The sequence below is a fragment of the Tympanuchus pallidicinctus genome, unplaced genomic scaffold (assembly GCF_026119805.1).
Source record: "Tympanuchus pallidicinctus isolate F22 unplaced genomic scaffold, pur_lepc_1.0 scaffold7, whole genome shotgun sequence".
Taxonomy (NCBI): Eukaryota; Metazoa; Chordata; class Aves; order Galliformes; family Phasianidae; genus Tympanuchus; species Tympanuchus pallidicinctus.
In genome coordinates, this window is record NW_026294791.1 from 1,148,774 (window position 1) to 1,168,652 (window position 19,879).

Here is a 19,879-nt window from a genome sequence, read left to right on the forward strand (position 1 = left end):
GTGTGGAGGTGGGTTTGTTTTCGCGCGCACTGCTCGCTGCGCTCCCGCCCAGCACGGAGCCGCGCCGCCCGCCCACGCCGCAGCCATGGCGGCCCCCGCCCGCCCGCCCGCGGCCCCACACAATGGCGGCGCGGAGCATGCCGGGAGTTGTAGGTCGCCGCCCGCGCGCGCGGCGTTGGGCGCGGGCCGCCTCCAAGTCCCGGCGCGCCTCGCGCGGGGTGAGGTGCCCGGATGTGCCCGGCGCCGGAAGAGAAGCGGGTCTCTTCGCGGCCGGCCATCTTGTGCGGCAGCGAGCAGGGCGCGGGGGGGCCCGGCAGCATCGGAGCAGGATCCCGCCGACGGGGGCCCATCATGCCCGGACACCTGCAGGAGGGCTTCGGCTGCGTCGTCACCAACCGCTTCGACCAGCTCTTTGATGACGAGTCCGACCCCTTCGAGGTGCTGCGGGCGGCCGAGAGTCGGCGGAAAGAGAGCGGCGGCGGCGGCGGGGCCCAGGGGGGCGGCGGGGCCCGAGGAGGCCCGGCGGGGGCGCAGAGCAACTCCTCGGGCGGTGCCGGCGGCGGAGGGCCGGGCCAGGCGGGATCGGGCGGCGGAGCGGGCAGCGCGGCCAAGCAGCTGCGCAGGGAGTCCCAGAAGGAGCGCAAGAACCCGCTGCCGCCCTTCGCCGCCTCCGCCGGGGGAGAGCGCCGGGAGGAGGGCGGCGGGCAGCCCGGAGCGCCGCTGCGGAAGGAGGGTGAGCGCCGGCGGGTTCCGCGGGAACGCACAAAGGCGGCGGCGGGAAGCGACGGGCCCGGCCGGGAGGGAGGGAGGGAGGGAAGCGGGCGGCGAAGAAGGGAGGGAGGAAGGGAGGGAAGGAGGGAGCGGCCCCCGGCCCGCGTCGCGCACGTGGCGGGAGCGGGGCCGCGTGGCGCGGGGGGGCGGCCACGGAGAGTCCCGCGGAACCGCACGTGGCCGCGGCCCCAAAATGGAGGAGCGCGTGGGGTGTCCCGAGTGTCCCCGTGGGTGGGTTTGGTGTAGGCGAGGGAAGGGGTCGGGGGTCCTTTGGTACTGCAAGGAGCTGGTAAACTCGTGAGCGACTTCTGCACGGGCAGGTGGCGATGGGACTGGGGGGAATGGCTTTCAGCTAAAAGAGGGGAGATTTAGTTCTAGATGTAAGGGGGAAGTTCGTTCTCTGAAGGCAGTGAGGCCCTGGCACCGCTGACCAGAGCTGCTGTCCCAACCCTGGAGGTGCGTGAAGCCACCGATGGGTCCTGGACAGCCGGAGCTGGTGGGGGCACTCAGCCCTGGGGTGAGGGCCCTTTCGACCCCGCCATGCTGGGATCCTGGGGTTCTGTGATGGAAGCAGCAGGAATTAGGAAAACCTCCACGTGAGCTCCGGACGGTCGGTGGGTGCAGGTGTGTGTCACGCTCTCAGCAGAAGTCACTCATTTTTGTGCAGCAGTGGTAACTGAGTCGGTAGGAACAACGCATGCTTGGTTAATAACTTGCATCTTCCGTCATGTCTGTGCGACCCCGGAGCCCACTCACCAGGGCGTTCTGGCTGTTGAAAGTGCACACAGGCTGAACAAATAAGCTGTGACAGAGGGGTCGGTGTGACAGAGAGCCGTGTGACAAGCAGCAGCTTTGTGCATGCAGGTGGCTGTGCAGCACCCCGTGTGGGGGTTTGGGTTACACTGGGCTTTAAGAAAGAAGTTAATATATGATACTAGAAGGTGCTCCTGCCGAATAGCGAGAAAACACCGGGCAGCACCTGGGAGCTATTGCAGGGATTTTTGCCTGTGGATGTTTTGTGTTTCCCAGTGTGATGCCAGGGATTATTTTCCTGAGGCGGAGTGTGGTACCTTGTCCTGAGTGGTGGTTCCTGGAGCTCATATCCCTCATGGGTGTGGGTCAGCTGTGGGCTGGCAGTGGGAGCCCATGCAATGAGATGTGGCAGCGTGCTTGGCCAGCACACAGGGCCTGGGTCCGTGGGGGACAGCTTGGGAACAGTCTTGAAAGTCTCACGTTGACTTTCAAGAACATGCAGTGCTTTGTTGTGACAAGGAGTCTTTTGTGGCTTATTATAGCAATGAAACAGACACCCCGGCCTGCTGTTGCAGCAGTGCTCTGCAAGGTGCAGTTGTTTGGTGTGTTACTGGTTGTGGGTTCTGCAGTATAATGCTGTGCGTTGTCAGTTTGGCTCCTGGGAGCCCCATGCTGAGCACAAGTTGCTACACTTGACATTGGATCGTGTGTTGCAGCCCTGCAGCATGCCTCAGCATAGCATGGCTGGGTCTGCTGTGCCGCTGCAACCAAGAGGCTCTCCTGGGGGCGAGTAGGGGTTGAGGCCGCTGTGTTTCTGCAGGGGGCGAGCCTTACTGAGCAAGCAGTGTCTGTCATGCGAGCATGTGCTCTCAGCACAGCATGTCAGGTAAGGAGGCATTGTTAGTCTGGGCGTGTTGGCGTGGATATCATTACAGCTGTAACTTCTGGGCCCCACCCAGGTGCAGCACTGCTTGTTTGGCAGGAACTTCTGTCTTTGGGAATATTAAAAGCTTACTTTTTCAAGTAGCAGCTTCATTTTGGAGGCAGCCCTGGGGATGGTGGTTTGCTGAGGGTTTTGTTCCCTGTGTGTTTTGGGAAGATGGTGGCGTCACTGCACGTGAAGGAGTTTGCACGGGTCTTCCTAAGAAGTAGTAGAGATGAATGGGAAAAAGTACTTAAGACCCTTCAGATGTCATAGTGGGGAAGACAGTACGGGGAGTGGTTCTTCTGGGCGATTTCAGAAGGTGTAGAAATGGAGGCAGGATCGCCGTCGGTTGCAGCAGCGCAGCTCTCGGGCTGTGTGCAGCTCACTGCTGGCTGAGCCTTTGTCCGCCAGCACGCGGGGCTGTGAGCAGCAGCACGTCGAGTCATCCCGAGGCACTGAGCTGTGTCTGCTGTGCTGCCTGGCTCGTGGGGTGTGGGTGCCATCGCACTGGGGGCGGGCTTTGTGAACAGCACAACCCCAGGTGCTGAGTCTGATTAAATGCTTCCAGGCAGAGCGTGGTAGGATGAAACAGGGTGGCTGTCGTGGGGGCTTGGTTCTGGGGGAGCTGCTGGCCTTGTTTCGGTGCACATCAAATAGAAAGCACATGTTCTACCTGAAAAATGCCCTTTGGAGAAAGAACACAGAACTTGCTTATCTTGATCCTTCTTTGAAAGCCGATCGTTTGAACATGGATCTGCAGTGTTTGTGTGCTCTGACAGGTCTTGTTTCCCACAGCAGTGTAAGAGCACGTGCTTGGACAAAATGCAGCTTGATTGAAAGGCTGCATAAAAACGTCAATTAGAATCAAATGGTCTGCAGTGACCTTCTTATAAAGGTATTGTTTCTAAGATTTTGTGGTCACAAAGTTAGAAGAAAAGCCTGAATTCCAGCTCACGTTCATCTTTGTTTGACAGTGCTGCCAGCAGTATCTGTTCCGGAGCAGCTCTGCATTCCGTTGGTGTGTTTTGCTCCTGTTGCAGGGATAAGGCGCATTGGCAGGAGGCCTGATCAGCAGCAGCAGCAGCAGGGCGAAGGCAAACCCATTGACAGGAGACCTGAGAGACGACCTCCTCGTGAGCGCCGATTTGATAAACCTGTCGATGAGAAGGGCGAAGGAGGAGAATTCTCTGTTGATAAGTAAGAATGTGCCTTGCGTGATGCGGAATGTGGTGACACCCTGGAGTGGAGCTGTCCTTTCTTCTGCTCCTAAGCTTAAAAGCCAAGCAGAGACTTACCTGTGTCAGCATAGAGTACTTTCCCATTGTGTGATTTTGTTTACAAACGTGGCTCAAGTTCTTACCAGGAATCACACAATGTGAGCAGTTCGTTAGTTTGACAAAAAGCGTGGTGTAAATCAGGAAGATCCTGGGTGTATTTGTGAGCATCCACAACACAGAGGTCAGAAGAGGAACTGAAGTGTAGCTCTTGCCTGCAGGATGAGATCCGTTTGCTGTTACAGCTGTTGCTTCACTTGTACAGTTAACCTCAAGCCAGTGTGGGTTTGTCCATGGAGGTGTTCATGCTTGGCTCCAGTGGCTTCTGATGTGGAAGTAGTGAAGCCAGCTCGTGGCTAAAGGGAACCAAGTGTCACATTGGGTCCAGAATTCAAGAGTTTTGAAAGCAATCTTCAAATGTTAGCGTTTTAATGGTCAGCATTGAAATACTTTTAAAAGTAAGGCAGCTGAATGTGAGATTGTAGCATCAGCAAGTGACATAATGCAGCAGAAAGGCTAAATTTGGGAATGGTGGGCAGGAGATGCAAACAAAGCATTTGTTCAGTTCCTGAAATGTGGGGAGAGCAGCATTACGTATGGTTTTGCTCCAGTCCTATAGTTCAGTATTGAAATTAGACTGCAAATAGTTAGAATTAGTTCAGTTGGGAGGGAGAGACCGGCAGAGATCCTGGAATCCAGGTGTGTGGCTGCAGGGCTACCCAAAAACAGAGCTTTAACTGGGGCGTTGTTCTGGTGCTCGTGGAGTGCTGAGAGGAGTGGGTGCTGAGCACCTTGCTCAGAAGCCTGTGCCAGTGTTTGGCCTCCCTTGTGGTCAAGATAATGAGAGGAAAAGCGAGCCACGCTCATGATAAGAAAAACTTGAAAGCTGTGTTGAAAGCTTGGGGGCCTGAATACTGAAGCGTGACCTTTTCTTGTAGACCCATCCTGGACCGACCGATGCGTGGACGTGGTGGACTTGGAAGAGGCCGTGGCCGTGGCCGTGGGATGGGCAGAGGAGATGGGTTTGACTCTCGTGGCAAACGTGAATTTGACAGACATAGTGGCAGCGATAGATCGTAAGTCTTTAGCTTTTCCTAGAGCTTCCTCAGCTATTCTTTGCTATTAATATATGGCTCAAAATGTCTTTGAATTTCTGTATCTGGACACTATAATGTTAACTCAGTTTTGTTAGTTCTGTTTCACATTCGCATTTCAGCGGCCTGAAGCACGAGGACAAGCGAGGTGGCAGTGGATCACACAACTGGGGAACCGTCAAAGACGAACTCACGTTAGTAGTCACTGATTGCTCAGAGATCTATCAGAATGTGAAATCCTAGCTCTCACAGAGTAGAGATTTGGTGGCCTTTTCTCCTTTAGATTTTGGGGACTTGTGGTATGCTGTGAAAGAAGCCAGTGACTTCAGAATGTAGTGAATTACAGATAGATGAGATGGCTTCCATTTCTAAAACTAGAATTGTGGGGAAGTTTAAAACGGGGAACTGTTTTCTGCTGTTCTTTGAACAATCCTTATCTTACTAAAAATTAAACAGGTTTAACGTTGATCAAACTAAGCAGGCTTTTTTCCCAAATATCACATTGAATGCAGCATTTTTAATATCCAGATGTATTTTGTCTCAAGCTTTGCTGGGAGACATTCAGAATGGGTATGACTCAGTGCTGGGAAGAAGGAAAGCTCAGTTTTAAAAGGCAGGGGGAGCACCAATTCTTAGTGAAGTAGTTCTTTTTAAAGAACAGTAAGCTGTGTAAACGTGCTATAGAACTTAGGCATTCATCTTGCATAGTTTTAAATAGGCATGAACTTAAACAGCAAAACAAACAAAACCCAACTGTAATTACAGCGAATTGGATCAGTCTGCTGTAACTGAGGAAACGCCAGAGGGAGAGGAACATCCGCCTGCTGATTCTGAAAACAAGTGAGTGTGTCCCCTTCTGTCGAGTTCTCTGGTTGCCTCAAAGGTGTCACTGCTTTGCTTTTACTCCCTGACAGTTTTTCTACTTCTGTTTTGCCATATTCACTTTGTATGTCCTTCAGTGGATACCAAATCAGTGACGATGCTGCTGAAGAACTCTTTAAAGATAACTTCTAGATGTCAGGTTTGAAGCTATTAGTTAGTGTATTGCAAGCTCTTAGGTCGCTTTCACGTTTAGTTATTAATAACATGGTGTAGTGTGTGTAATCTCAGGATTACAACTGTAAGTACCAAATCCAAAAGCAACCACGCTCGTAACTACCCAGAACAACCAGGGGACGGAATGTTCTGCCAATGGGAGGCACTTAGTTTCTCAGAACTGCTGAGGCTGTGTGGCTGGCCTGCAGAAGAAAGGTTGTCTCTCACTCTTTCCATCTTTTGTGCATGTGTGCAGTTCTCAAAGAAGTTAGCTCCATTGCTTCTATTTTCTCTGGGACGCTGGTAAGGGGAAATAAAGCAACTAGTCAGTGAATGGAAGAATTCCCACAGCTGTTACTTGGAGTTGATTTGCAGGGATGCAGGATGAAAATGCGGTATCTTAATGGGTGCATGTTCTCTGATGGATTCAAAAGAAAATGGCAAACAATAGAAAGCATCTCTTTAAAATGCTCGTTTGCCAAAGATTTCTAATGTGGAATCCTCTGTGGCTCCATTTTCTCACTAGTAGCTTTGGTTACAGGTGAAACAGTGACTGAGTGGAGAGTAAGGCAGGGATGTGTTTTAACTGCTTGCTGAGTGCCATCACTCCTGCAAGGTTGTAATGCCTGTGGTTAAGGTTGCCTTGTGAACAGAAAGAGCCTGAGCAGTTTTAAGGAATTAGAGCTGTAGCAGTGGTCAGAAAATGCACATAGCTCCTGTTGGAGGGAAAAAAGAGTAGTGCAGATCTCTGTGCCCACATCAGGGGTGTTGGAACTGGGTCTTCTTCAGAGTCTGTTTCAACCCATGCCATTGTATGACTATGAGATTTTGTGGTGTGCAGTATTTCCTGGCTCTTCATTACAGGTGGTGCCTGCTGCTTGACCAGGTCACTGATCTGCACAAGGGTGGGTCAGTATCTGCAGCATTCTGCAGGCTGTCTGTGTGGGTGGTTTTCTTCTGGAAGTCTTCAGAAGATGTATTCTGCTTTGAATATACAACTCTTGTTGCAGTCCATCAGTCCATCAGTCGTCTTTCCAAGGAAGCATCCTTACGTGTCTTTGCTTCCAAGTTGGCTGTTTTGGATCTCCAAATGTTTCAGTGGAGCTGTAGGATGCTTTACAGAATAAGGAGAATGCCAGGGGGCAGTGGCTTTGCAGTGAGCAGTAAGCATGGCTCTGCAGGTATCACAAAGTCATTTTCTCCTACGTTGAGTAAAATGAAATACACTGATTTTGACATAAACCTTCTGCATTATTACATCAACTGGTGTCTGCAGGAAAGACCTTTTCTTTTGAGTTGATGCATTCACGATGTTTTTGCTGCACATACATGGCACTGCTTTTTTATAATGTCAGAGTAGCTCATAAATCAAATAGAGTTGCATAAACACACCAAAGAATGGCTGGAGGATTGACTGCCTGAGTAGCTGGAACATGATCTGTTACTGAACATAGTGGTTGTGCATTTTACTTAAAAATAGCTCTCTGGCAGAAGCTGGGGTGCCAGGACTTTACAATAGGTGATGCATCTACCAAGGAACTGCGTTTTTATGCAGTTGTTTTTTCAAATTGGCCAGAAGTAGAAATTGTTTGGTTACCTGGTATGCTAATAGCTGCTTTTAATCAAGTAAAAGAAGCTGGCTGTGCAAATCAACAACAGAATCTTGAGGATTACGGTAATGGTGAGTGCCATCTCACTGCCCAGCTGGGCACACAGGGAGGCAGGTCTCTTGGAGGAGGGGAGAACAGCTCCAAACAGGTCTCATGGAAGAGTAGGCTTTAAATTTGCAAGGACAATTGCCATTACTAGTGAGAACAGGCAGCAAGGATCAGTGTTAATTTTAAAACGTTGCTGTGGTCGCCATTTATGTTTTAAAAGGTGTCTGGCTGTGATTTTTAGCAGTTTTCATTTAGCTAAAGGAGATAAATTTTCGTGTGTGCTTGTTGAGTGTTGGATTTGAGTTTTTAATACATAAATCTGAAACAAAATAATAGTATTGCAGTGTGTGTGTGTGTGTGTACATATATATATTATGTTTATTATAATCTGGTGCTGATTAGAGCTGCTTTTGAATTCACTGTGTATAGGGAATGGGTTCTAAGCCATGATCGTAAGTAATATCCATGAATTTACTACAGGGAAAATGAGGTTGAAGAAGTTAAGGAGGAAGGTCCTAAGGAAATGACCCTGGACGAATGGAAAGCTATTCAAAGTAAGGATCGTGCAAAGGTTGAGTTCAACATCCGTAAACCAAATGAGGGTGCTGATGGGCAATGGAAAAAAGGATTTGTTCTTCACAAGTCAAAGAGCGAGGAGGTAAAGTGATTTTTGATATTTGCTAGTGTCCAGATTGTATAGGTTTTTCTAATGATGTGCACTTCTTGGAGTGTGAGCTCTGTTCTTTGGCAAGCTGACCTTTCTGTCCAAGTTCATAAAGCCAGAACAACTTCTCTTACAGAAAACTGCAGCTGTACTGTAGTGTCAGTTGCTGTTCTTCCTGCGGTTAGTTTTCTTACGCTGACATATGCTGTGTTGTAACCTGACCATGGAGAGAGAAGACTGGAATACTGCAGCTGGGCAGGGAGCTGTAAGAATTGTCTCTTGGTGGGAACCTGAACGTTTTTTCCATGTTTTTTAAAGTAGGAGTTACTGTATCACTGTGCTGGTCTTGCTAAATTCTGTGTAGAACTGAAAAAAGGTGGGTTATGCCTACACCTGGTCGGATGTTGGAACCTGGTAACTTGTAATTCTGTAGAGTTACCCAGCCAATGCCTCTGATGTTTGTTAGAAACTAGGTGAATTGAGCTTGTATGTGTCCACACAGTTCCCTAGAATCACTTGAAAATTGTAATTTCTCAAATACTTTGTAATAACACCAACTTCTTTTAAAGGGCTGAGTGTGGCAGAGAGAAACACATTGTCCCACTTCAGGGAGGAGAACAGTGCAGAGCTTTGTTACCTAAGGCTGGGCTCTAGCAGCTGGATTCAGTTTCAGAAACTGACAGGACCATTAAATCTTTGGTTTTGACACTGTTAATCAGAGGCCTTCAGCCCTGTGCAGCAGATGGTTCCGACTCCTTTTGAAGTGATGCAGTAGTGTGCAATGTGCTGTTTGATCTCTGATGTGTGTTCCTGCTTTTCACACCTTGTCCTTTTATCTCTTGTGAGATGGGAGGTGCTGTACAGCTGGGGAACACTGTTCATCCCTTACCATGAGAACTCCGTTTCTAATCCACTGAGCTTGGAATGAGTTTAAGACACAATCATGTTTATTTTTCTGCTGTGTGAAGTAGATTTGTGCTTTTTATTTTCCTTAAGCTGCTCAGTGTTTGAAATTTTCCTACTCTGCTACTTTCCCTAGCTTGCATAGGAAACAGAACTGAAGTTAGACTAAGAATTGCTTAGAGGAGTAATGTTGAAGAGATGTACCAAGCAAGATATGTAGATGTAACACACCTGTAGTCGTTGAGCATGTCTGGACATCTTCCTCCCCACTCCAACCTCCATGGAGCAAAGATACGTGACTGGGTGTCAGTGGTAGATGGAATATTTCTTCCCCAGAGATATCTGAACGTATGGTAGTGTGATGAGATGGTTGTGTTCCTGAGTCATTAAGAAGCTGGAAAGCTCTTTGTTCTTATTTTCCTTCTGAAAAGTGAAGCATTAGTTTATTCTACTTTCTAAACTTCTTTCTTACATCAGAATTCTCTCATGGAACTGCTGAGGTGAGCAGATTGCTCTTTCTGAGCTGTGTTAGCTGATTGCTCTTGAAGTAAACAAATCAGATACTTCTGAGGTAACCATTCCCTGCTGTATGAGCACAGAAGGGAGATATGAACAAAACTGCTGTTAACAGACTCTTCTAAACTTGTCCAGCAAATGTCTCATTTGTTTTTTCATTGTTCGCTGGTCTCTTGAGAAAGTGTTTTTCTTTTCCTAAGCTTTACAGCAGAACTGTTTTTAAAACACAGGTGTTGGGCAAGCTTTCCCTGCAGTTCCTTTGTGAACAGGTAGAGAAGGTAGAATAATAACTAGGAGTTGTGAGCAGAGCTGCTCACCACTTGCTGTTCTCTCTGTTGTCTTGGACATTCTTCTGAGTCACGAGGCTGGTGGAAGGTTTCTGTGCTGGGTAATGAGAGTGGTGGTGTGTGGAAGTGACTTGGTTATAGGTAAATTCTGGGTTTCAGACCCACATCTTCCTAACCCTTAGGGCTGAATAATGACAATGTGCACGTGCAGATTTTTCTGAGAAGTTAAAGTGTCACAAGGGCCACCTTCTCAGAACTCCTGGGGGTGTCCTAGGAACCTTTGGTAAAGGAGGAGTGTGAGGACCCAGTGCTGCTCATCTGCCCTATCTCCTTCACCAGGCTCTCCTCCTCCTTGTGTTCTTCACAGAAGAATGAAGTGCTTGGTTGTATCTCAGGTCTTTCCCATCTGTCCCATGTGCTGTACAACGAACTCTTCGTACTGTCTCGGGTTCTTGCTGGTTTAATATGAAATCCACGTGTATTGGCAGCCCTCGTCTGATGGGAATCTTTCCAGAAGGCTGGGTTATGCCAAAAGAGATCCTTTTCCTTCCATGCAACTGACTTTGTGATTGGGTACTTCAAGTCCTGCTGAACACATAATGGGAAGTTGAGTTGTGAAGAAATCTTAAGACTTGTTCCAGTTGTTCAGAGCAGCTCCGGGAGAGTTTCATCCACCAGTGAATGAGTTCCTGCTCATCATATCTGTTGTGCTGTGCCTCTTCCTTGTGCCTTTAAACTTTTCTTGCTCTCTCATCACTTTCTTAGAGAGGAGATCACAATGGAAGACTGACAAGCAAGTATTGGAACACAGTCAATCATCTTTACAAAGTGTGTAGGAATCACTCGAATCCAGACTCTGCAGAAACTCTTTTTTCATTGAGAGTAATTACTTGAAACCACCCTCAAGCTGTGCCATCTATCTGTACAGGTCTGTGTGCTCAGTACAGTGAGATGCAGATCAGTCTGCATGTGGAGTTCCCAACAGCTCATATTAAACAACTTCTTTCTTCCAATCCTTTCTCTTTGCCTCCTGGGATAAATCCATCCTCTGCTCCTTCTGGATGCTTGCACGACTTCTGCTCCAATCCTTTTGCTGCTTTGTGTGCTCAGTGCCATCTGTATCCAGCAAGTTCATGTGACCTGATTACGTGTTGTTTCTATATGTAGTTGAGTCTCATTTCTTCCTTTTGTTTTCTCCCTTTGTTCCCTTTGTCACTTTGGTGTGGACACGCAACTTTCATCAGACAAAGGCGATGACAGAAATGCAGGGGAGTCTGCTGGAGTCAAATGAGGTACTGCTCCTTTCTATCTAACTGGTGATACATGTTTTTGACCTGAGCCCCTTCTGAAATGAAGGGCTTTGACATAAAGGAACAACAAACGCAGAGAATACGGAGCTTTTCTGTCTGTGCCTGTTGTCTCACTGCACAGTGTAGGGCCCTCTATCATTAGTGCCTTTTCTCCTTCTTGATCATCCCATAAACACTTCCATCATGAGTCTCTTATTTCTGTTGCTGTTTTTCTGCATCTTGCTGTCTGCTTTGGCTCACTTCCCGTTAGTGACTTGTTCTTAAAGCTTTGGACAGCCTTTCCCAAGATCCACAAGTGTAGCAGTGCCTTCAAGCAGCTATCTTAGATCAGAGCGCTCTCAAGAGTTGCCAGTACATACAAATGAAGTGCTTCCAAAGATGATTCGGAGCAGACAATCTGTGTGCTATGTCTTCTACCACAGGAGGAGAATGTGCCAAGTCTTCTATTGGTGTTTTAAATTAGCTAGAGTTATTTTGGTTAAATAAATCCTCAGGTTATACACAGAACTTGCTACTTGCTGGCTTTAGTGGTTCAGTTGGGAAAAATGCAGTATTTTGGTAGACTGTAGAGTTTCTTTTTTAAGCAATAGCAGCGCAGGGAAGCAGATGCACAGAACTGCTTCTGCCTCTTGGAAGAGAGTCTCTTGGCTGCCAGAAAGTTGGAAACAACATCTCCGTACCCTGCGATGATTGAAACAGTAGGTGAAACACCATCAGTAGGAAAGGAATCTAAACCATAACGGGAGGCGCTGCTTCCTATTGGAATCACTGGTGTACTTCTGCTTTAGTATTGTCGTTCTGCTTGTGCTGTCAGGTAGAGACCTGGAATGACTCTTGTCCAAAAATATCTGCTGAAGCCACCTTCAGGAGCACAGAGAAGCGATCTGAGGGACGAGAGAGCTTCAGATCAGTAAACCAGAAGTCTCTTAAGGAGCAGCTGCTGCACAGAACACATCCCAGTGAAACACGTTTGGAGTAAACCAGCATGGGGCAATACTTCTCAGTGTGCCTAATTAAGCTGTGGGTGCTGTGGAGGCCACACGTCCAGCTGGGCCTGGAAGGGGTCATTAGGGTGGGGGGAGCACTCTTGGTGGCTCTGTGCATTCTGGTGCTTGTGATTGACTCGAGGCATCCCCAGAAGCAACTTTCTGCCCTTTGACTTCAGCCCTCTATGTATCCATTGGCTGCTCTGTGAAGGATGCACAACAGATAATTAGGAGGTGTTGCACTTAATTGCACAGTATGGTGCCTTTGAAAGTCAGAAAGTCAGTATATTGTGTAACTACACCACAAGAAAAGTAACTTACGGTCAGAATGCCTAAGCTTGCATGTGGCACCTACAGGTAGGGAAGAAAGCAAACAGTTGGTCAGCCAGAATTGGGGTGTTAGAGAGTCATGGATGGTCATGTTTCCAAAGTACCATGGTTGGGCTTTTTAAGAGACAGGACTGGTCTGATCCACTGTGGTCAATTCTACATTCTGCACATCATCGTAGGTGCCTAAAATGGGTTGCTTAAGTAGAAAATTAATTATGCTGAGTAGGGGAAACAAAAACATCTGTTGCTTGTTATGTTTGGTATATAATGACTTGAAATACTTGGTCTGTTCTGCACAGTAGGATGCAGGGCGTTAAGTCTTGAGATTTCTCACTGAATGCACCAGCAAGCTGTGAGAGATTGTTTTGTCGTGGCAGTGCTGGTAGGAGTCGTTCCTCAGTGGAATTTGTGAGGTGGGTTCTCTTTTAGCCTGAATTGTGTTAGTTACCTTAGTTACATTCTGACTGAACTGTGCTTGTGCCTCTTCCACTGTTTGCTATGGCTGAATACCAAGGTGGGATTCTTTTGGTTTCCAGTGCTTGAAGTGCTTAACACGAAATGAAGCAAACGAGGACATGCAAAGCACTCATGGAGCAAAATAAAGATGACTTCTTGAGTGCATTTTGCACAAGACTTGAATGAATGAATGAATAGAACTTTAAGGTTCCTCAGGTATGAAACGAGAGGAAGTGAAACGCTGGAAAGCGAAGTTCTGTATTGGAATGGTTGGGGCCCAGGTAAGCTTAGACTTGTTCATGGGACACAACGCCAGAGCTTCTCAGAATTGTCTGGGGGATACACAATAAGTGCCAGCGCCTGAACGAAGTTAAGATGCCAGCAGTCTGTTTGCTCTCTGCGTGGTGTCTGCAGAAGTGGTGCAGTTGATTCACTGCGGTTCCTGCTGTATCTCACGCTCAGGTGTGCGTTTGGAGGTGAGCTCAGGAGCTGTGTCACTAAGAGTGCAACTGCAGATGAGAACACTTCCGTGCTCATCTGATTACTTAGGAAAAAACGGTTTGTTTCAGGCCCACGCTGAGGACTCGGTAATGGATCATCACTTCCGTAAGCCTGCCAACGACATCACATCCCAGCTGGAGATCAACTTTGGAGACCTCGGCCGCCCCGGACGCGGTGGTCGAGGGGGCCGGGGTGGCCGAGGACGTGGAGGCAGGGCCAGCCGTGGGGGCAGGACTGACAAGGTGAGCGGGGCTGACAAGGTGAGCAGCCAGAGCTCTCGGCTGTGAGGCAGCCGGGCTTGTGGCACTCCTTTCCCTTCCGTACACTCATGTTCTGGGGGGAGTTGTTCATTTAAAGCCAAGTGGAAGGTCTGTTCTTGCAGGTTTGCTTTAAAATTAGGTATTGTTAGCACAAAGGGATTGAGTGTTCAGCAGTGTTCTAACTAGGCACTAAACCAGAGGTGAGGAGTAGGTTACTATTGGAACATAAAACCAAAACAACAAAAAACAGTTCTTTTCAGCTGTACTTAAGCCTGAAAAATGACTCCTGGGACAGATCTGAATGTACTGTCAGTCTCCAAGGACAGAATATCTGCCCTGTTACCTCTGGGAGGGAATGAAAACGAGTTTGTGGCTGCGTGGTGCCTCTTCAGTTTGAGGGATTTGGGGGGATTCATATGGAAATAAAACATGATTTTTTCTTGTTGTGCAGGAATTATTTTTCCACCAGTAGCACTGAAGCCCTAAGGAAATAATTGGCAAAAGCACTGCCTGGGGCAGAGGTGTGAAGCTGACACACAGTTGTGTAGCCGTAGCAAAGTTTGACTTAATACAGGTCACTTTTTTGCCATAAACGTACCCAGATTGCTAGCAGATGAGTTTGGGCTGTGGTGTGACTTCTTGTCTTGTAAACTGGTCTGGCTCGTTCTTCCCTTTGTGGGATGCCGACTTTCTCTTTTCACTGCATCTTTTTAAATGCTTAGGTTTGTTAGTTGGAAAATTCTTTCCTGGCAGCAATGTAAGAAAAATGATTAGGAATTGATATAAAAATTATGGTGGATTTTGCTCTGAGTTGCTTCACTAATAGGACATTTAGAGGAATGCTGCCAAGAGGTGGGGAAGTACTTTGAGATCTGCAGCTTGTTTGATGCTGACTTTCTGTTTCCTTCCAGTTGGTTAAGGAGTTTGATGTGATCCACACGCCCAACCAGGTGGGTGATCTTTGCAGCCTCTGCCTTCCCCAGAGTGGGCAGCTCCCATCCCGTCCTGCCTGCCCTCCTGCTTTGTGCTTCAGTACCTGCAGATGTGTTGGCTGAATACAGAAGGCCCTGTTATTATTTCTTAACTCTAGTTTGTGGCACGGGCAATTCTGCAGTGTCTGTCTTACCTGCAGATGTTGCTGCAGCTCTTATTGGAATGGTTTATGTTTCACTTCCTCCTTGATACATGTAGATGCTTGCAGGAACTTCCGCAGTTCCTGTCTGGAGATGCTTTCTACTCTTTTTCCCCACCACATTTCTCATGCAGAAAATGAAGGCTACTCCAAAGTCCCTTCTTTTTGGATTTCATTGCAGTGCTTTTTTAGGCACAGTGGAGAGCTTTTGGGGGGAAAAATACTCTGTGAGGACTGAAGAGGCTTTTTGCTGATGTGTCTGACTTAAGCATAGATTGGCACGATGTCTTGTCTTTATTTTTTATTAACAAACAATTTGTGAACAGGGGAGGTTAAAGGAAGGTTGAGCTGTGCTCTGAACCAGTAACAGCGTTCTGTAGTGCTTTGGTCATTCCCTTGTGGAGAGCTGGTGGCTGTGTGTTGCTGCAACAGCAGCAGCCACGTGGAGTGCACTCTGATTAGGAATGGAAAGAAGCTGTAAGCCACTGCTCTAGGCGTGTGCAGCTCTGGTGTGCTTAATGCCTCTGGTGCCTCCAAAGGTAGTGTTACTGTAAGAAGTCATTGAGGAAGCTGCCTAGACCCCGGGGCAAGGGGGACCAACCAAAACTTACTGCCCATCATGGTGGAAGATGAGCAGTTGCTTCTGTAGTAATACTTTTCCCAGTACTGAACTGCTGAAGACTGCTGAGCTTCTTGCCTCTTTGAAACTCAGAGCTCTGTGGGGTAGAATGTACCAAGTAGGGTTCAGCACAGCTTATGGAAAGAAAGAAGGTGGGAGTCCCACTGTGCCCTGCTGCTGGGGTGGCACCCGGGTTCCCTGTGCAGGGCTTGGCCTTGCCCTGTACCCATGGTGCCACAGCACAGTTGTGTCGTGTGCCTGATGATGGATGGGGTGGGAATGGGAGGGATGGGAACGGAGGGGCTGGGTGCTGCTGGAGGTGATAACTTTCTGATGTTTCTCTTTCAGTCAAGTGCTTCTGCTCCTGATGTAGATGACCCAGAGGCTTTCCCAGCTCTGTCCTAAACTGGATGTCATAAGCCAACCCTGCCCTCGTTGGGCCTTCCTCTCCGAGGCTTGCATGCTTAAGGATCCTAAACAACTAAGAAATTGAAAAAAAGAAAAAAAAAAAAAAAAAAAAAAAAAAAGAGGAGACTGTCATTCATACCATTCACACCTAAAGACTGAATTTTATCTGTTTCGAAAATGAACTTCTCTCGCTACACAGAAGCAACAATATGGTAGTCAGTTTTGTATTTAGAAATGTAATGGTAGCAGGGATGTTTTCATAATTTTTTCAGAGATTATGCATTCTTCATGGATACTTTTTTGTATTGCTGCTTGAAAATATGCGTTTCCAAACTTGAAATATAGGTGTGAACAGTGTGTACCAGTTAAAAGCTTTCACTTCATTTGTGTTTTTTTTTTTGTTCTGTTTTTTTTTTAATTCAGGATTTTAGAGATTTTCCCCTGACTGCGAGCTGGATTTGAATCCTTGCACACTACTTGTGTTCCCTTAGCTCCTGCTTAGCAGGTTTTTATCAACCCGTGCTCTTCTGGGATATGTGGCATTTTAATTTGGCAGACTGAGCGCTGTCTGAAATACCAACCCCTGGAGTTACTTTGGTTTTAGTGCTTAATTTCAAACTTGGAAAAACAGTCATTTTTCATCTGCTTGGTAGCTCGTTTACACAAAAGCTTTATACAGAATTGTTACCAGATACTTGAAAAATACTCAAAGCACATTGGGTTCTGGTTCCGTAGCCGTGTATCCAGCAGCGATACGTGGATCTTTGGTCTGAACAGGTTTTAAAATTAGTGTGACACTTTTCATTCACCCTTCTTACCTTTTTATTCCCTCCTTCAACAGAACAAGAAGCTTTGTTGGCAAAAAGGAAGAAAGAAAAAAAAAAAGCTTTTAAATCACCTCTGTTTCTCCCTTGGGAGGGTGCCCTGTAGCTGAGCCACCTCTCCTCCTGTGCAGAGCTGGGGGGGAGGTGGCGGCTGCAGCTCTGGTGCTCCTCCAGGGCTGTGGCACGGTGCCCCAGGACAGCGGGATCCCATGTGCTCACAGCACGCCCCCACAGCCCTGCTGAAGAGGCAGCCCTGGCAGGAGGAACGGGGCACTGCAGTCTGTGTGTGATGCAGAAGGGCGCAGAGCAGAACCCCAGCGCTTCACCTTTAGTCTAAACCTTGTCCTGCGTCTGCGTGCTGCTGGAGGTTGGACTGCTGGTTGACAAATGAATGTTTTCCAGGGAGCGATTGTAAGAAATCCTTCGTACCCCTGTAGTCACTTGTAGGTTTAATTTAACCCCTGCCAGTGGGGACCTCACCACTTCAGCACCCAAAAGCAGTTCAGAGAATGACGAATAAGGAGGGTTTCGTAGGGTTTTTATCTGCAGCATTTAGTAGGAGACTAGAAGCAGGATTCTCATTTTATTTAATGTTTTACACTTTGGACAGCTTAAAACATTTGTAGTTTCTTAACTAGGTAGATAGAAAACAAATGGTAATGCCCTATTTTTTTAAAAGCTGTACAGGACAGGCAAAAAGAATGGGAGACCTTTGACTATGTAACCCCGAACTCCTTAACCATGGCGTTGGCTGGCTTGATTTCCCTGAACTATTTTCTACAGATGTGTTTGTTGTAAACCACTGTTAATACCATCAGATCAGACTTGCTGGTGTTCTCACCTGCCGCTTGGAAGCACCGGGCTGGGAGGAGGAGGCGAGTTTTCAGCTGGTGGATGGCGATGGCTCTTGGTTCGTTTCCCCCAACTGAGCAGGCAGGCAGGTGCTCGGTGCAGGGGCTGCAATCCTTCCAGCACTGAGTGTTTCTCTTCTGTCTCCCGCTGTGAGTTGGTAGAATGTGCTGCAGTTTCAGTTTTGGGACGCCTCGAGTAATACAACTAATTGCCTTGACGTGCAGAAACGCTTACAGAAAAGCTTTCTCTGTAACATAAGCCTTCCCCATCTCCAGACTGTGTATCTGCTGTTGTTTCAGTTGTCACTCTGCTTTTTTCCAGATGCCTTCTGGGCTGTCCAGTTGGGCATTTGGGGCCAGGCTGGCCGGAAGCTTTCCCTTCTGCTTTAGAGAATAGAGCAGCTCCTGGAACAGCACGTCACGTGCGGTGCTCGAGACAGCTTGTACTTAACATTGGTCTGTCTGCTGTTCTGATAGATGTAAATTTGCCTCTTGCAGTCCATTCGTGTCAAGAACTAAAACTGTGAACATATATCTTTAATATTGGTGGGTGTTAACTGAAATAAAGGTTTATTTTCATGCTCTTTTAAAAATGTCATGAGAACCCGTGGAGATGAAACCACTGAGATTAGTGTCTCATCTAGGTTCTGCCCCAGGTGGTCCAGATCTTCCTATGGTGATGGTGCCACCTCCATTGCTGGGATCAGACTTTGCTTTGGGAAAACATCTCCCTCTGAGTTGAGCAGTTCATTTCTGATGAGTGAGCTTGCTCTGTAGTGACTAATATCTGACTTCTATCCTCTTGCTTGCCACTTTTGCTGTCACACCAAATCCAGAGGACTAAACCTGTTGAAATCTGAGCAGTTTCTCAACAGGTGGCCAGCAGAAAAAGCTGGAGAGGGAGAAAAGCACGTGGTGCAAATTGGCTTGTGAATGTAACGATGGCGAGGTTTGAGCATGAAAGTTCATCTTATGGATCGATGCTGGGAGGAAGGGAGACTGATCAATAAATGCAAGTGTTAGCTGTGTGGGAACGGGCAATTTTGGAGGAAAATGAAACATCAGAACGCGTGAATATACGGTGGTGTCTGCAGTGGGAAGAGCTGAGACCACTCTTAACTGTAACGGTTTTGCCCATTGAGATTGGTTTGCGTAGCTTCACCTCTTGTTTTAATAAACGCAGGACGTATGCCTGAAGCTGACACTTGCAGCATTTGCTAACCTGCTTCTTTTCTCCTGTCCTCGTGAGGACCTTGTTGCCTTTGTTTCGTGAGCCCATGCTCTGCTCTGCTAGGCCTTCCGTACACTCAAGCTGGGGCTGAGTGCCCTAGGACATTCGGCGTATCGCGTTTGGGGCTGCAAAAGCCCATCGTGCTGCTTTGCTGGGGAGCTTGAAGCTGATGGGGAAAGCTGATGGTGTGTGGCCTCACCTGAGGAGGCTGCAGGGAGGGCAGCTCAGGCTCAGTCCCTGCTGCTGGTAAATGCTTGTCTCCAACTGGACTAAGTCTTCCCAGGGAGCCCCATGTCGAGTTATCTACTTTAAGAAGGAAGAAAATGAATCCTGGTGTTCAGTTTGTGATTGATAAATGTGAGAATCAGCTGGCTGTGTCTGAGGGTGCAGATGAGGCGAGTGATAAAAATAGTGGGTTTTAAAAACAGCTTCTTTTGGTTCTGGTTATCTGCTGTGTTTTTGTGCAACTGTCTGGAGATAGCAGTCTGCTGTGATGGGCACCCGAGTGTGTTTGCAAGGGTTGCTGCCGATGGAGTATGGAGAGCATGGCAGTGCTGCTCTGGTGCTGAGGAGGTGTGACCCAAGGACTAGCAGTGCTCCTGGCTGGCACACAGGCAGCCTTCCCAGGTGGGAGATATGTGGGCACTGGGGATCAGGACTTGGAACGAGCTGCCGGACCCCAGAGGTGTGATTGTGGAGTTGGTAACGTGCAAACAAAAAGGTAAAACCCTGCGTGCTTCCCAGGTGAGCAGCATTGTGCAGAGCTGGGCAGCTGTGCTTTGTTGCCTTGGTGGAGGCCTTTCTGCGTGTGGTTTCCTTGCCCACCTTGCTTGTTATCTTCACAGGTGAAATACCTGATAGCGAAGAACGAGGAGGATGTGGAGCACCACAGCTGTTCTCCCTTTCTGCTGAGCTTTTGCTGATAAAGCTGCCTCCTGCTCGGTGGTACGGTTGGTACCTGCAGTGTCTGCTCTGGTGGCTGTGGGGCTGTGGCCCTGTGAGCTGGTGATGCTGGGCACGCTGCAGGAGTGCAGCTGGGCAGTGCTGGTGCTCAGCTGTGGACAGATAGGCGTGAGATGAGGCTGCTCCGT

The 19,879-nt window shown here is 48.0% G+C and overlaps 1 protein-coding gene across 4 annotated transcripts; it reads left to right on the forward strand.

The window, feature by feature from the left end:
- The first annotated feature begins 241 nt into the window (after window positions 1-241).
- Window positions 242-18,150, forward strand: SERBP1 (SERPINE1 mRNA binding protein 1). Of its 4 annotated transcripts, none has more exons than XM_052666897.1 (10): window positions 242-733; window positions 3,490-3,646; window positions 4,662-4,799; window positions 4,916-5,011; window positions 5,583-5,657; window positions 7,991-8,168; window positions 11,125-11,172; window positions 13,532-13,705; window positions 14,635-14,673; window positions 15,823-18,150. In XM_052666897.1, exons 1-10 carry the CDS (start codon window positions 352-354, stop codon window positions 15,877-15,879), a joined length of 1,344 nt encoding a protein of 447 aa, XP_052522857.1. In that variant the 5' UTR covers window positions 242-351; the 3' UTR covers window positions 15,880-18,150. The 4 variants fall into 4 exon arrangements, with proteins under 4 accessions (XP_052522857.1, XP_052522858.1, XP_052522859.1 ...); XM_052666898.1 differs by having other exon boundaries at window positions 243-733; window positions 4,940-5,011; XM_052666899.1 differs by lacking the exon at window positions 11,125-11,172 and having other exon boundaries at window positions 244-733.
- The last annotated feature ends 1,729 nt before the right edge of the window (window positions 18,151-19,879 follow it).

Bases quoted from the DNA above. Each gene is read 5' to 3' on its own strand.
- SERBP1 (XM_052666897.1), top strand. From the start codon at position 352: ATGCCCGGACACCTGCAGGAGGGCTTCGGCTGCGTCGTCACCAACCGC. The intron at 5,658-7,990 runs GTGAGTGTGTCC...AATTTACTACAG, and splicing joins CCTGCTGATTCTGAAAACAA to GGAAAATGAGGTTGAAGAAG. The intron at 11,173-13,531 runs GTACTGCTCCTT...GGTTTGTTTCAG, and splicing joins GTCTGCTGGAGTCAAATGAG to GCCCACGCTGAGGACTCGGT.